Genomic DNA, 15,212 nt, shown 5'->3' with positions numbered 1-15,212 from the left:
CTGGAAACTTACAAGCTTTTTTTAAAATGAAGGTTATATACTTTGGCAGCACTAGTGGGAAGCTCCTGCAACCAAAGATATGATCACAAGCTTCTTTACAGTGCCAAATGATTTCCTCAATCTTAACTTGAAGGGACAAAGTCAAAGTAACTAAAATCTCCATGCCAGATGTTCTGCCAAAAAAAAAAGAAAAAAAAAAAATCAGTAAATTAGATGTACTATTTGTCAACTGAGGGAAGCGCTTAAGGAAGAAAAAAAAAAGTTGAGAAAAAACTATCTTCAAGTCACAGCAACAGCCATTATTGCTGGCTGGATTCACACAACGTCAGAGCCAGTGGACCCCTCTCTCACTTCTATGGTTCTGCCCAAAAATATGAATTAAACTACTGAAGTAAAACTTGATAAATTAATATAGTTAAATATAAAAAGCCTACCTTAGAAGAATGTCATTTTGCTTCTTCAAATGAAGATTTTCTTTTTGTAATTTAACCTGTTCAGATTTTAAAACCAGCATTTGTGTGCTCTGTACAATCCCACTGCCACCACCACAAGTAAGGGGTACTTGGGATGCCTGAGGAAGTTCTTTTTCTGACATGACTAGAAAATATGTATAATATTGGTTTAAAACACTCATTTATGGACAGAATTAAGCAAAATAAATAAACAATCTTTTCTAGTTTCTATAAAACTAGGAAATTATATTCAAGTATTCCCTCTTGTAGATTAAGGCTGCATACACATGTTCAAGTGATCTGGGAGAATTCTCCCAGGTTCATTTCCCTGATAGAAAAACTTACTCCAAAATGCCTGAACAGATTTGAATGCTGAGCCCCTGAAGAACAGAGCTTGCAGTGCTGCCACTGGGCAGCCAGGAGCAGCAGCGACCTGAACAGGGTGCAGGGCCCAGGGCAAATCAGCTATGCGGAGCCCTGCCCTTGCTCCGATCCCACGGGCCCTGGACCTGAAGGGGGCGGGGGGGAAGGAGGGGTAGTGAGCGGCTGGAAATGGAGCCACTGCTTTGCTCAGTTCTGCAGGGCCCCTGGGGCACTTGCCCCGATTCCCCCACCCCCGAAGACAGCTCTGGCCAGGAGGCCCCTGTGCATACATCTCAGCATATTCTGCAGCCTCCCTCAGTATGCCCAGAGACAGTTGGCAGCAGTGCACAGAACACCCCTGACTGGGTAACCCAGGCAGCTCAGAGTCAGCCTATGTCTCCCTGTAGCTGGAGCAGTTGAGTTCAGCAAGCAATACAATATCTCCTGTGGGAACAGGGGGTGGGGGACGGGGAAGACAAGCAGAAGCAAAACATCCTGGAAGACTCTGCTGTAGCTTCTCTGAGAAGCAAGTGTATACAGACATGCTCTCTCAGGAGAAACTCATGGGAATGATTTAAACCTTCCTTGTTCTCAGGTTATTTTTCTCCTGGAGTAACTATTTTTGTTTTGGAAGAAAAAATCTGAACATCTGTATATTCACTGTTTCACTGTGAGAGCAGCAACTCTCCCAGGAGAAACTGAATGTCTGTGCATGGCCAAAGTGTAAATAGCAGAGTTGAAGCTTTAATCTATCTACAGTGGGATTTAAACTGTCGGTCACCACATACAAAGCTGACATTTGGGTTTGTCAGTTTAATGTTTTTAACTGACAAACCCAAAGTATGTAGTCATGTTCTATCATAGCAGTGGTTAGCATTAGATGCTCATGTAGGCCCTATTCCCACTTGCCTTTGACTTCACTAAAGCTACATGCAAACCATTTTATGCAAGTTGATTTTCACAATATTCCACTGTCAAAACATGAGGCCAATGGCAGAAACCAGGCCACAGGAAGCGGAAAGCAAGGCCTGCATCATTTCACCACTGCTGCTGATACACTTAGCTTACAAGTTTTAAGGTACTGTATGATGTCAAGAATTAGAGTGGTGTGCGCAAAGCATTTAACCTGTCAGCTATATTCTCTCATTTCTTCTCTCTCCTAGAGTCCTGGATCCTCTTCCTTAAATCAACTATAGGCAAGACATACTATAGTATTTTATAATCTTATTCTCACATATGATATTCTATACCTCAACTTTAATATATTTTTATATGAAAAAAATCCCTTGAATATATTTTTATTTACCAGAAACATTTTGCTCTTGCTGTGCTCTTCTAAGCTCTTCTTTTAGTTTTCTTAACTGTTCTTCTTTGTGTTTTGCCAGAGCTTTTGCATTAACAATTCTGCATAAAGAATAAAGAGGAAGCCATTATTTGTGTGGTGTCTGTCATCAGCTCTCATTCTGCAGCTTTAGTTGGTCTGTTTTGTTCCAAGAAAGATGTCAAATAATAGGATGCAAATATAAAAGGAACACACCCCCTCCACCCCCCCAACTATATTCCTGCCTCAGAGTCAAATTCTCAGGTGAACTGCAGGTATTTAAGAGCTAAGAATTCATAATTCTAACCAAAATAATCCATTTTTACTTTTCCTTTTACTGTGCTTGAAAATACCTCAATTTTCTGGTTGTATCAAATACTCAACAGGTAAAAAACCCTATTATTGAACACTCAGAATCCAAGAGTCTTTACAATCAATTCAGTTTTCATATAGTCCTGAGCAAAGTCAGAACCTGAGAGGGGGCAGAGGATGTGTTGGCATAGGCAAAGCCATTTGCAATGTGTTGGGGAGGCATGGGGGAGGCACATGCCCCCCATATTTGTATGTTAAATGGGACACAGGCTGCAGCCTGGCCAGACAAGCACCAGGTAGATGCTACCTTCACAGCCCAGCTGGCAGGACTTGACATGGGAAAGTGCAGCAGGGCAGGGAGACACTGTGCTGCTACCGGAAGCCATGCACCAGCTGCACTGCCATAGCTGCCAAAGTGAGGTGCCCTCTGCCTGCCTGGCAGCAGCCGGGTGGTGGCAGTATGGAGTTGTGCCCCACCTCCCACTGTGGTGGTGGGCAGGGGGTGCCTCACCTTGGCAGTGCCTCACCTTGGCACCTTGGTAGCCATGGCAGTGTGGCTGGCTCAGGACTCCTGGTGGTAGCAGCAGCAGCACCAGCACCAGCAAGTCTTCCTCTGCACCATGCCCTCCTGTGCCAGATCCTGCCCGCTGGGTCAAGAGGCTGCTCCTGCCCAGTGCTGATCCAGTCAGGCTGCAGCCCTGTGGCTCACTTGCAGTGCAGAAGTCTGGGGAGGGTGGGAGGACATGGCCCCCCATCCCTCCCAGTGTTGCCAATGGGCCTGTGTGGACAATCCCCAGGCCCTCGCCGCCCAACCCCACTGCATCTATCCAGCTGCCAGGGCGGTTCCCACCAGATGTAGATGCACATGGCACCCCCTGCTTCTAATCACCCTCCCACTGCTCCCCCCCACCCCCCCAGCAGCCTGGGAAACTGCCACTCTGCCAGGGGAAAATCTGCATTTTTCTTCTTTAAAGGGGAAAACCTGTTTTTTTCATGGGAAACCTGGATCCCTGGTGACAGTGTACCATACCACCTGCATCTTGATTTTCAAAATCCCAGATCTGCCCATGTTCCTGAGGTATTTGAAATTGCACATGTACTCCTAAACCTCAGAACTGTAGCTTCTGTATACAGCATACAGGAAGTTAAGCATGTATACCAGTTGTAATGACTCCACTTACTCCCGTTCAAAGAACTTGGATTGCTTCATTCGTTCCATGTCAGATTTCACCAATTGAGTTTTGAGATTATCAATTTCTTCTGTGTACAACTCAGCCCCTTTATTTAATTTAACCTAACACATTGGGTGGGAGGAAAAAAGTCTGGTGAGAAAAGTCAGAGCTGTTATTAGTTAAAACAAATCTCATAAGTATGCTGCACCCATCTATTTTTCTTAGCCATTCAAATCTTGCTGAATAAGATTCCGTATCAGAAGAGTTAAACTCTCTACATTACTAGGCAGCAACTGGTCTGAATGGCAACAGAATTAGAGTACTGACTCATGCATCCTGTTTGTAATGGAGTTTAAAAATGTAAATGAATTGTTTTATTTTGCATAGAGAAAATTTTTGGCATGTAGCAGCAACAGCGCCCCACCACTTAAAGTCCACAGCTCACGCACACAATCATTTTGATAGGGCAACACCACCAACCGTGTTATCCTTGTAGATATCAGGGACAAATATCACTGCTTATACCCTGTAAAGTGCTCTGGATATTTCAGGCAGACAGCTTTCTGCACCTTACTAAACAGCAATTAGCTTGCCTTTATCCCTGAAATCTATACAGAAAAGGCAAATATTGTATCGAGATAACCCTATGGCAGACTTGCACACTGCTGTTTGTGTATAATTTAGATTTTTAAAACAAAAAAAATTGCTTAGCTAAAGGTTGATGAAGCTACATGTATGCTGGCCTACTTTGCTTATTGGCAGTTTGAGAACTTTCTGAATATCCATTTGATATTTAACAATCTACTTCATATACAGGGCACATAGTGCTACTTGAATATTCTCAATATAAGCAGTAGGCAAAAGGCAGGGCAGCGAGTCAGAGAAGCTTAAACTTTCATAGGTGACAATCTACTTCAGCAGATGTATCTATCTGACCAATGAGGCTTCAAACATGTGCCTTCTGTCTGACTTAACACCAGCAGAGCTAAGTACCTATCTCTATTATATGCATTAGGAACTGTACTGGTATTGAAGAATCAAAAAAGAATACAAGATTTAACCTGAAGTTCAAGATAATTTGCCTTGGGAATATTTCAATGTACTCCTGCAAAGGCTATACTGCTAACTTCTAATTAAAGACTTGGGGTAAATCTCAATTTCTTAATGCTGGAGCTGAACCTTACATCATGGTGATGCATTCTTTCCCCTCGTTCCATATCATATGGATCACACTAGTTTTCAAGCAGTGCCTTATCTTTACACTAATTCACAAGCTAAACAAAAACATTTAAAATATTTTGCTTTGAGAACTACCATATTTTACAGTAAATATAAACATACCTCAAGAGTCTGTTTTTCTGTTAATGTACTTTTAAGATACTTCTCGGTCTCATTTAACTTAGCATGAAGTTGAGTAAGCTCACTTGCAGCACTTCTCCTTTTAAGCTCTGATAGCAAGACTGCTATTCTCTCTTCTTTCTCCTTGACATTTTTTTCCATTTCAATTAATGTATTTTCAAGCTTTTTGACTTCTGCTTTCATTATCTTTCAAAAGAAAGTCAATCAGTTATTAAAAGTTACTAGAACCTCAGTAGTTACACCACAGCAGTGTTGTGCACTCGTGATGGCAGCTGCTGGGGACAAGGCCAAGTATTGCCTCACTGTATACAGAAGCTACTTCAGGTCTTCAGAGCTGTCAGCATAAAATCTTTTATTGATCTCGTACCTTTAGGCAATAAAACATGCTTAAAACCTCCAAAAAAACAGTAGAAAGATGACTGTATGCAAGTAACAGCTACCCACCTACACTACAAATGGGAAAGCATCTTACCAGATATGTTTTCATTTTTGCCCTGTAGGTCAAGTACAACTGACAGAAGGAGGAGCAACCATCTCAAGTTGCAGCAAGAGAAGTTTAGGATAGACATTAGGAAGAACTCCCTCACTAGAAGGGTAGTAAAACACTGGTACCAGTTACCCATGGAGATTGTGGACTCTCCATTCTTGGAGGCTTTTAAGACCCAGCTAGATAGAGCCTTGGCTCGGATTATCTAGCTGAGGACAATTCTACCTTGAGCAGGGGGTTGGACTAGATGGCCTCCTGAGGTCCCCTCTAACCCTAATTTTCTATGATTCTACGGGCATTTATATGCATACCTTTGTCTGCTCTGATGCGCTGGATTTCCAGTGCATTGAAGCAGGCTCAATCAATTGAGTCTGTGGCACACAAGAGCTGACGTGCCCCACACTGTCATATGCATTCATATAAATGGCAAAATGTGCATCAGCGCACAGAAAGTGGAGGTAGCGACTTTTGAACTACAATACATTGAAGGCATTTGTGGGCTTTTTGCCATTTATACAATGCATGCACATGTGTACAAATGCCCTATGATTCTAAGTATTTGCTCATTTCTACAGACACTTATGGTCTGATGCATCACCTATGTTGTATCATATACAACTTCAGGGCTCAAACAGTATATTTTCTGAAGTTCCTCTTCAAAATAAAGGTGACCAGAGGTGTTTTGACCTTATGCCAAAGTCTTAACAACCTTTAGCTAATTATATAACTATGTAGCCTAGTTGCTATCATACCATTAGAAAGCACACTGAGTTTGTTAGAAACCTTTAAAATGTTAGTATACTGTGTACTATTGAAAAAAAAAAGTCTAAAGCTTCAGCCAAAATTTTTTTACATTCTAAATTAGAGGCATGAGCCTCTCTCTCCCTGCAGGCCAGGTGAGGGGCATGGGGTTGGTTGGTCTGTGGGCCAGACCGGACCCAAAAACTGGTCCCACAGACTGAACCCAGTGCACAGGTCTGGTCAGTCCAGCATGAGCACTTCATGCAGCAAATGTCCTGGACCAGCTTTGTGGGTAGCATGCAACAGCCCTGGTTCAAGTATTATGCTGCATGAGGTGCACAGGACTGGCACAGGACATGCATTGCATGTGGCTCCTACACCAGACTAGCTTTGTGCACTGGATCTGAGGATGGTCTGAGTCAGACAGCTACAAAAGTTAAGTTGAGTGCAGTCTGTGGCTTGTATGGCAGATTTATATTCACTGTTAGCTTAATTTATTCTTAGAGACTTTCCTTTAGTTTAAAAAAGTATGTTCAGCTAATACACAAAATAGAAGAAAAAGTCTCTGATGTCCTTATTTCAGATTATCTACCTTTACATCTTGTTCAGTGGTTTTTAATTTGTTGCAAAGTCTATAGTTTTCTTCTTCTAGTGCAAGATTAGCAGTGCTACAAGGTGTGAGCTCTTCCTTCGTAGTCTTCAATTCCTGAAGCATGTCTTCAGTCTTTTCTTTTCTTTGTTTCAGTTCAGTTTCAAAATTTTGGCAATAATTGGCAGTTTCTCTGTCTATGTCCAGTAGAGCTTGAAAGTGTGGCTAAAATAAATTAAAATAGTGCAATGGATGTAATAATATGAAACTGACATTTTAGACATAAGATGCTGTAAAGAAAAGAACATTCTAAGCAAAGATTAATTTGTGGGTCTTGAGGATCTGGAGTTCATAATGTATAAACGTGGCAAAGACCTTTTCATCCCTCAAGGATTCTTACAGCATACAAGTTATGATGAAATCAAGGAAAAAAAGATTCCTTGCTCAATAATACTGAAACAGCACAATTAGTTTGTAGTGAGGGGTATACAGAATATATTCTAATAAGTTTCAGTTACAAATTAACAGTTCCAGTTAACATTTATCTGACTTTTTCCACAACCCAAATAAATTTAGATGACAGGCGCTCACCCATTTAAAGGAATGGCAGGGATTATTTCCTTTAAAAGGAAAGAGAAGACTCTAGGTTTAAAATATATTAACTTCTCCCTAGATGCAAGTCTGATCTTCCAGAGATGAAAAGGACTCTATAAAAGTGCTCCACTAAAAAACCTCAGCTCTCTTCCTATTCTCAAAGTGAGGCAGAATTAAAATGGGACTTGTTTAGTTTAGCAAAGCTATTTAAACTTGTTTAAGTTTAGATAGAATTTGTCTACAAGTATCAGGGATAGAAGAAAAAAGTGCTATTCAAACTGAAGAACAAGGTTCTAGAATACCTTTTCAACCAGAGGGGAGGGCAGAAAACCTAACTTCTTTAAAGACAGAGCTTAAGAAAATCTGAAATGAGGTTAATCTTGCATTAAAAAAAGAATATTTAAATTTTTAGATAAACATAATACTAGGCTTTAAATCAACCAAGATCTTTAGAAGTAGGATTCAAGAGACTAAAAGGGAACCTTCTTTACCTGCAAGACTAGCAACATAGAGAGAAGTGCCTGGATCAGGCCCTGAAGTTATGCACACATGTACGCCAAAGCATGCTGAAGTCAGAGGGATATTGCTCACTATATTTTGGGAGCGGGGAATGACACACCAAAGCAAATAACTTCATAACTTCCTCACAGACAAACCAAGTCTTTAAAACTTCCAAAAAGTCCTTGCTGTAAAGACTGATGTAACATGAAGATACTAGAGTAAGCTAGATGCTCTTTTAACCCATTCAAATACCCCCTCAGAAAAAAGGTAACATATTTCTTTTATATCAGTCTTAGAAACACAAATTGTAACCATACTAAAAAATCTCTGAGCATTCTTTAAAAATGTTAGCATTCCTGCTCTCAAGTCTTTCAGGGCCTTCAATGTATAATTTTTATTATTATTTTTAAATTGGACATCAACTTGAGACAGATTGAATCTAGTAAGATCATGTAGTGTAAACATAATTTAAAACAAAGGAATTAAAAAAAAATCAAATTGGCAATGACTTACCTTCACTTTAGGACTCCAGAGATTAATCACTTTTAAAAGCCTCTCATTCTCTTGCTTTATCCAATCTTTAAGTTTTTCAATGTCACAAGTTTCTGAACACATTTCTAAGAACTGAATTGCTTCTTGCCTTGCACGCTGTTCCTGTTGTAATTCATCCTCTAAGCCAAGAGCTTCAGTTTCCATTGCCGACACATCTTGGAGAATTTGCTGCATAGAAAAAGAGTAATTTATCAGTTTGAAAATTAGTGCAGTGAAGAACATGAAACCTCTGTTAACATCAGCGCAGGAGGTATAATTTACAATACTATTATAAATGCACTATTTGCTGTTTACAGAACGTGCATCTTAGCCAAGTTTTAAGCATATTCTAAACTCTACCTGCTTTATCGCTTCTCTCTTCTTATCAAGCAGCTCCATTTCACACTTGTTAACAGTGCCATAGTAGTTTCCCTTCTTCAGGCAAGTACGGCTGAACAGAAACTATCGTTGAGAACAAGGAAGCATCAATAGATTAATATTAATGCTACCTTCCATCTAGATAAAGTGCTAGATAGTTGTAGCACTCCATGGATCTGGAAAAACTAGAAGTAGCATGTAACAAGAGGTTTATTATAAACAAAGAAATCAAACCCAAATAACAAAACTCATGCCAGTTATCCCTCTACTATATGACTGTAAACCTGTACTTTACATAGCCCTAGGCCACTGGTTCTCAACCAGGGTGCCATGAACCCCCTTCCCCTCCCCTAGTCAGAGTGCACTGGTGCTAGTGCTGCTGGAGCCAGGTAAAAAAAAGTGCAGAAACTCTTCTTGTGCTTGAAGAAGGGTGTTCATACCCAAAGGCTTGCAAAGAACAGGTTTTCCAACTATTTAGCTAGCTGGTCTAATAAAAGATCCCACATCTACCCAAAGAACCAAGTCTGCCCAAGCACTTTGTGCACAGCCAGGCTGGGAGGGGATGTGGCACACATGCACTCGCCCACCTCATTAGGATGCCCTGATGAGCCTAAAGCAGACAGCCCTTTCTAGGCTGTCTCTCATTCCCCAAGTAAAAAAAGTTAGCTTATAAGTGAATGAAGAGCACTTCACAGGTTTAGGAAAAGCCCTGTGGCCATCAGTACAAAAAGAGCTCTCTGAACTTTGTGAGGAGCAACACTCTCATCCTAGTACCCATGGACACTTGCATATCTGGATCTCAGGCACTGTCTGAAGACCTGAGCACTCCCATGCTTTGGATACAGCCCCAGGTCACTGACTACAGATTTCCTTGACAGCTCCTTGGGATATCCCACTCACTCTGTCCTTCAACTAGCCCTTGGGATGGTCCAGAGATGAAAAGGCACCCTTTGAAACCAGGTTCCCCCACCTTTCACAAGACAGTGAAATTACTTCTACAAATTGCAGTCAAGAACAAGACTGAGGGTAGCCCCTGTCAAAAAAGTGCATAGGTCTCTTTAAGCCTAGCAGCCCACTGAATTTCTGGTTAAGGCACACATTTCTACAGTGGTTACAGGAACTGGAGGAAGGAGTGAGCTACTGGCTAAGTTGAGGCATCACAACAGTAGTTCTCAGCCAGGGATGCCACCACATGAAAAACAAATAAAATAAAATGGGGAAGAGTGTCCCAACTAAAAAGGTTGAGAATCATTGTCCTAGACAAAACAGTTTTGCGTTTTAAGAGGTAGTTTGACTTGACTAACCCCATTAGGCACATACCATACGCACCTTTATCCTCCAGAATCAATCTTCACATTGGGGTGTTTGGCTCGAGTGGGGAAGTTGATTTTTCTTTGCTGACATAAAAGCATGCAGACAGCATGCTCTAATGGCTGTCAAGATGGCTGCAACTTCTCTCCTGCCCCAGCAAGAAGGGGCAGAGTCTTTTGTTAACTCTAACAGCTGCAGCAGCTATTGGCTGAGCACTGTAGCTTGTGCCTGAATGCCAACTGAACCGGGTCTGGGCAAGGCTTGTGGAAACACTCATTTATAGGAGCTTATATTAAAAACTATTTACAGTAAAGTAGCGACAGTCTTGATACTATCCTTGCAAGGTTCTAGGGCCTAGCGTTGTTGCTGTCCTGCCACACCAAGACATTCCTGCTGCCTCAACTAGACTGCTTCAAAAAAGGACTCACTCTACATCAGTCAGACATGATTCTGTGGGATTTCTGCCCCCCATTCTGCCTTCCAAAAACCAAGGTGCATATCTTATTTGGGGGTATGTGGTATGCAAGAAAAGATGGTAGCTTTTGGCTATTAGAGAGAGTATACAACTTTAATAGGCTAAATGAAGAATATGGAAGGAATGTATTAAGACTCATAAACATGAACATCAACCAAAAACAAAATGCATTATCATATTTACTTGCATACCACCCTTTCCTGCCAAAATTAGCCTTCCAAGAATCTACTTCCCCACTTTCTACCCAGAGCAGAAGCATGGAAATGCTGAAAGACGGTTCTGCTCTTCCTTCTTCTTCCTGCAGCATCTGTATGGAGGGAGGGGTGATGGTTCAGCAGGGGCAGATTCAGGTGAGTACACCTGCAGCCCTCCACTTCTCATTCCTACTCCATCCAAAGTTTAAAACCAACTGCTTGACAATTAGAGTGTCATTTCTGTTCAGGAAATTCTGAGGAAGTCCCTTGACTTAGTGGTTCAATCTATTCTATACAAATCCTGCTCCACAGGTGTTAATAACCCTTGCTCCTTTTTAGTAATCTTGATGGTTCACTTATCAACTGTGCTGTCTGATAAAAGAAAAGAAGCCAGGAATAGCTATTTCACAACCCTACAGCCTGTTTTTAGCCTTTTTCCAAAAACTTAGATCTGCCCATGGTATCCAGTCTTTAGCAACAGCTACATGGCTTCAGATTTTGGCTGAGGAGACTAGAGCTGTTGAAAATTCAGCTGTGAAAAGGTTAAAACAGCTTTTGCCTCAGTAGGAAAGGGAGGCGAAAGTGAAGATTAAGTGTTCTCTCTACTCTGTGGCCATAACTAGTATATGAAAAGAACCTTTACAAAAAGATATGGGAAGGGAACTGCTATTTACTATATCACTATATTGATGGACCTTTTCCTAGTGTGATGGGGATCCCCAGAAATAACCTAACTATTAAGGTTTTGAATCAAAACCTGCCACACTGCAAGACTGTGCAAGATAAACATGGAACTTTAGAGGTTTAAATGCTTCTGTTTTTTTTTTTTTTTTTTAAAGAACAGAATGTTTACATAAACATCCATAATTCAAATATTGGACCATCTAGCATGTAGATGAAGTTTTCTTTGGGTAGTTAACAGTTAAATCGACATTCAGATGTAATACTATTCAAAGCAGCCAAACTATGCTCATAAGTTAAAATTGAGAAACTGGTGCCATTTTCCAGGACCTATGCAGGAATTAGAAATCAATTTGCATTCTATGGGCATGCAGAGCAGGGCAGGATGTTTGAAAATAAATTCTTACTCCAACGTTACATATTACTTCTAGTTACAACTACACAGTACTTTAGCAGCACCATTTGTAGAACAGTGGAACAAAGCAATGAAACAAAGCAATGGGAAGCAATCCAAACAACCACAGTTTCTAATTTATACCTGAAGTTTCTTCAATAAACTCTGGAGATAACTGCTTATTCTCTCATTTTCAGTTTGAAGTCTTTTAACTTGTTTAGCTGGTTCAGATGAAAGCTGTTTTAGAATCAGGTGCATCTGTTCTTTCTGACTGTTGAGCTGAGTCTCCAGATTAAGAGACATTGTAGTGAAACAGTCATATCTCTTCTCCACCTTTGGGAATTTCTCCAAAAGTAACTACATTAAAAACACAAAATAAATCCCAACAAAAAGAAGACAAAAACAAAACTGGATTCAGAAATAATACAAACATTAAGATCAAAGCCACTAGCCTGGTGCTGTCAAAGAAACGTATAGGTTTTAAGCACAAAGAAAACCAAGTTCAGCCATTACTTACCTCATGGGATAGACAAATGTGATAATACAACACCTAAAAAGGACACCTGATGAAATCGGGTAGCAGATTTAGAAACTAGGGCTGGGCAGGTTGTAATAAAACTGTGGAACTTGTTACCACAAGACATTGTGGGAGGCTTTAAAAAATGAAGTAGCCAAGTTTAAATAAGTAAGTGGATTGGAGACATTCCTGAAGAGAAAGGTCCACCAGGAGCTATTAAACATCCTCTGGCTCAGGATATTCCTAAGCCTATTTTTACTAGGAACTGGGAATGTGTGGCAAGGAATGAATCACTTTACACATGTCCCGTTTTGTAAACACTTCTCATAAAGCAAATGATACTTTCCACTGCTGGGAGACAATACTAAGCTAGACAGACCTGCGGTCTGATCCAGTATAGCAGTTTTTATATTTAATGCCATCAGGAGAGACAGCAATTTAGCAATTCTTAGAAAAAGCAAACCCAGGTTAAACTCGTATGCTTTCAAATAAACTCTTAAGTTTTTTCTTCATAATTTTAGAAGATGTTGCAAGCCTTTACACAATATTCTATCTGCTGTACTATCAAAAGTGTCCTATATGTTTCATGAAAGACCAAACCTCTTCCTTGGCTCTAGTTAGGAAGATAGATTATGCAGTGCTTCATACTTCCCTCCCCCATGAGGAATCTCCAATAATACCATATTTGCTTGAATCTAAGACTACCCTGAATTTAAGATGATTCCCCAATATACATTTTCCATGTAGAATCTGCTTAAATGTTATAATTTTCCATGTATAGAATCTAATCATTGGAAGGTTGTTTTTGATTCATCCCCTACACTGTTGCAGTAGGGCAGACAGTGGGGGAACAGATGGTATGCAGAGGTCAAGCAGCTTGTCCCCTGCTTATGGCCCACTTCCCTAACCCCCTTGCAGCCTCAGCCCGGCTTCCCCTCCTCCCTTCTCTGCACTCCCCCTCCCCCTGCTCTGCGGCTCCATCTCAGTTTCAGGTTGGTGCACTGATCATGGCCCTAGCCCAGAGGTGGGAAGGGAGAGGGGGCAGGTCGGGGAGCAGAGGCTGTATGGGGAAGTGCAGGGAGGAGGGCGGGGGGGAAGGAGATGTTGCAGAAAAAAATGGCAGGGTTCAGAGGTGGCAGTGGGCAAGCAGACAGCAGCTGCAGTCCTGACCCTGGGTAAGGGGCCTAGAGTAGGGTTGGGCAAAATATGTTCCAGAGTGTCTTTGTCCAACCTCTGTCCCCTGGCCCAGGCACAGTCCAGTTGTGGCACATGCTGCTGCCCCAGCTCCTTTTTGCTTCTGCTACTGGCTCCAGCCCCATGGTATCAGTGGAGATGTGCGCTGCACAACTGTGACCCTGCCAACCCCATGCCTGTTCTGGGCTCACCCACCCAGGCTCAGCAGCAATGGCATAGGACAAAAGCTGTTGCTCAGCCCAGGGGGAAAATGGCCCCTCCCCCTGCTAGCAGTTTCCTGCTGCAGCTGTCTGGAGCCCACATATGGCTGCCCTGTGTTTGCCTTGTGCTGCTACCGCTGCCCCATGCTGTGCTGGTTAGCCATCCCTGGTTTAGAGGAAGATGATTCTGTCTTGTGATACTGGGCTAGATTACCCTCCCGAGGTTCCTTCCAGCCCTATTTTATAGTTTCACATCTATTAACTTACTGATATTTACCTTTACTTCCAAAGCTTTTGCGTCCAAGCTGTCAGAATGAATCTGTTCTTCATTATCTGGTAGATCTGACTGAACTGCCACATCATTCAGTTTTTTCTGCTTTAATTGGTCTAAGGCAAGTTCCAATTTTTCATTTGTTTCATTGCACTGAAAAAAACCCATGTGCAGAAGTATCAATTAAAACCTATTTTTTTTTTAATAGTAATGACTCCTGTTAGTATAAAAATATTTGTAACCAACCATGTTAATAGCTTTCTGCAGGTCAGTCTTTAGTTGGTCTCTCTCAGATGTGATACCTTCAAGTATTTTTTGAAGCTCATCTTTTTCTTGATTCATTGATGAAATCTGTTCTTGAAGTTTAAGTGAAATATTGTTTTTTTCAGCTAATAACTGATCTCTTTCAGAAGAGATATTGGTGAGTGCATCAGTTACTTGATGGATCTACAGAAAAACAGTTAACACAAGATTACTATTAACTGGTCCCATTTTGTAATTTTTCATGCAAAGCATTCTCTCAAGTAAATCAAATATGGAAGAGGAACCACAGTTTCTAACAAACTATTCTAATGTAGCTACTTACAAGATAATTAGAAAGAGAAATTTTGGAAAAAGTGAGCTTTGCCTACCCAGAAGCATCAGAGTAAGAACTAAAAGGTAATTAAGCTTACATTCGCATTTCAATTTTGCAGACCTAGTTTTAAAACCTCAAGTTGGGTCACCAGGGAAATGAGAGATGGAAGTAGTTGGTCTAGTGCAGAGCTGTCCAGCTTGAACAACAAGGAGCCATAGGCTCTCTCATGTCACACTGTATGGGCTGCACACTATACCATGACTGCAGCAGCCCCTTAGCCCACACAGAGACAGGGGGAGGAAGCAGAAACTGTTTTTGTAGTTTTACTGGCCTCTTATCTATTGTAATGAAAAGATAAACACAATTCCAAGAATATTTGCAATATCTTTGCAGGAGACAAATGCAGCTTAACTGTTAAAGGTTCGAACATGAAGCCAAAATTGGCAAAAAACCCTAAAATTATTGGGAAGCAGAAACAATATTGCAATTATCTTTAATTAACCAGTTCTTCTACTGAGTACCAAAATCCAGGGGTTTGAAGATATTTAGAATAGATAAAAAAAGGAAAAATATATTTAGGCCAGCTTTTTTTTTTTTT

At 41.1% G+C, this 15,212-nt stretch overlaps 1 protein-coding gene across 5 annotated transcripts in view; it reads right to left on the bottom strand.

The window, feature by feature from the left end:
- Nucleotides 1-15,212, bottom strand: part of CENPE (centromere protein E) — a 79,633-nt gene that overhangs the window by 2,017 nt on the left and 62,404 nt on the right. For all 5 annotated transcript variants that reach the window (XM_019526088.1, XM_019526084.1, XM_019526087.1 and 2 more), the window contains 10 exons: nucleotides 14,284-14,484; nucleotides 14,044-14,190; nucleotides 12,000-12,212; nucleotides 8,783-8,884; nucleotides 8,405-8,611; nucleotides 6,800-7,021; nucleotides 4,962-5,165; nucleotides 3,630-3,742; nucleotides 2,122-2,219; nucleotides 435-597 (listed from right to left, as the gene is read on the bottom strand). In XM_019526088.1, coding sequence (XP_019381633.1) covers nucleotides 435-597; nucleotides 2,122-2,219; nucleotides 3,630-3,742; nucleotides 4,962-5,165; nucleotides 6,800-7,021; nucleotides 8,405-8,611; nucleotides 8,783-8,884; nucleotides 12,000-12,212; nucleotides 14,044-14,190; nucleotides 14,284-14,484 — 1,670 coding nt within the window. The remainder of the gene's footprint in view (nucleotides 1-434; nucleotides 598-2,121; nucleotides 2,220-3,629; nucleotides 3,743-4,961; nucleotides 5,166-6,799; nucleotides 7,022-8,404; nucleotides 8,612-8,782; nucleotides 8,885-11,999; nucleotides 12,213-14,043; nucleotides 14,191-14,283; nucleotides 14,485-15,212) is intronic.

The sequence above is a fragment of the Gavialis gangeticus genome, unplaced genomic scaffold (assembly GCF_001723915.1).
Source record: "Gavialis gangeticus isolate Ggan-Ray unplaced genomic scaffold, GavGan_comp1, whole genome shotgun sequence".
NCBI lineage: Eukaryota > Metazoa > Chordata > Crocodylia > Gavialidae > Gavialis > Gavialis gangeticus.
The sequence above is the reverse complement of the archived record's forward strand: the minus strand, read 5'-3'. Positions and strand labels throughout refer to the sequence as shown.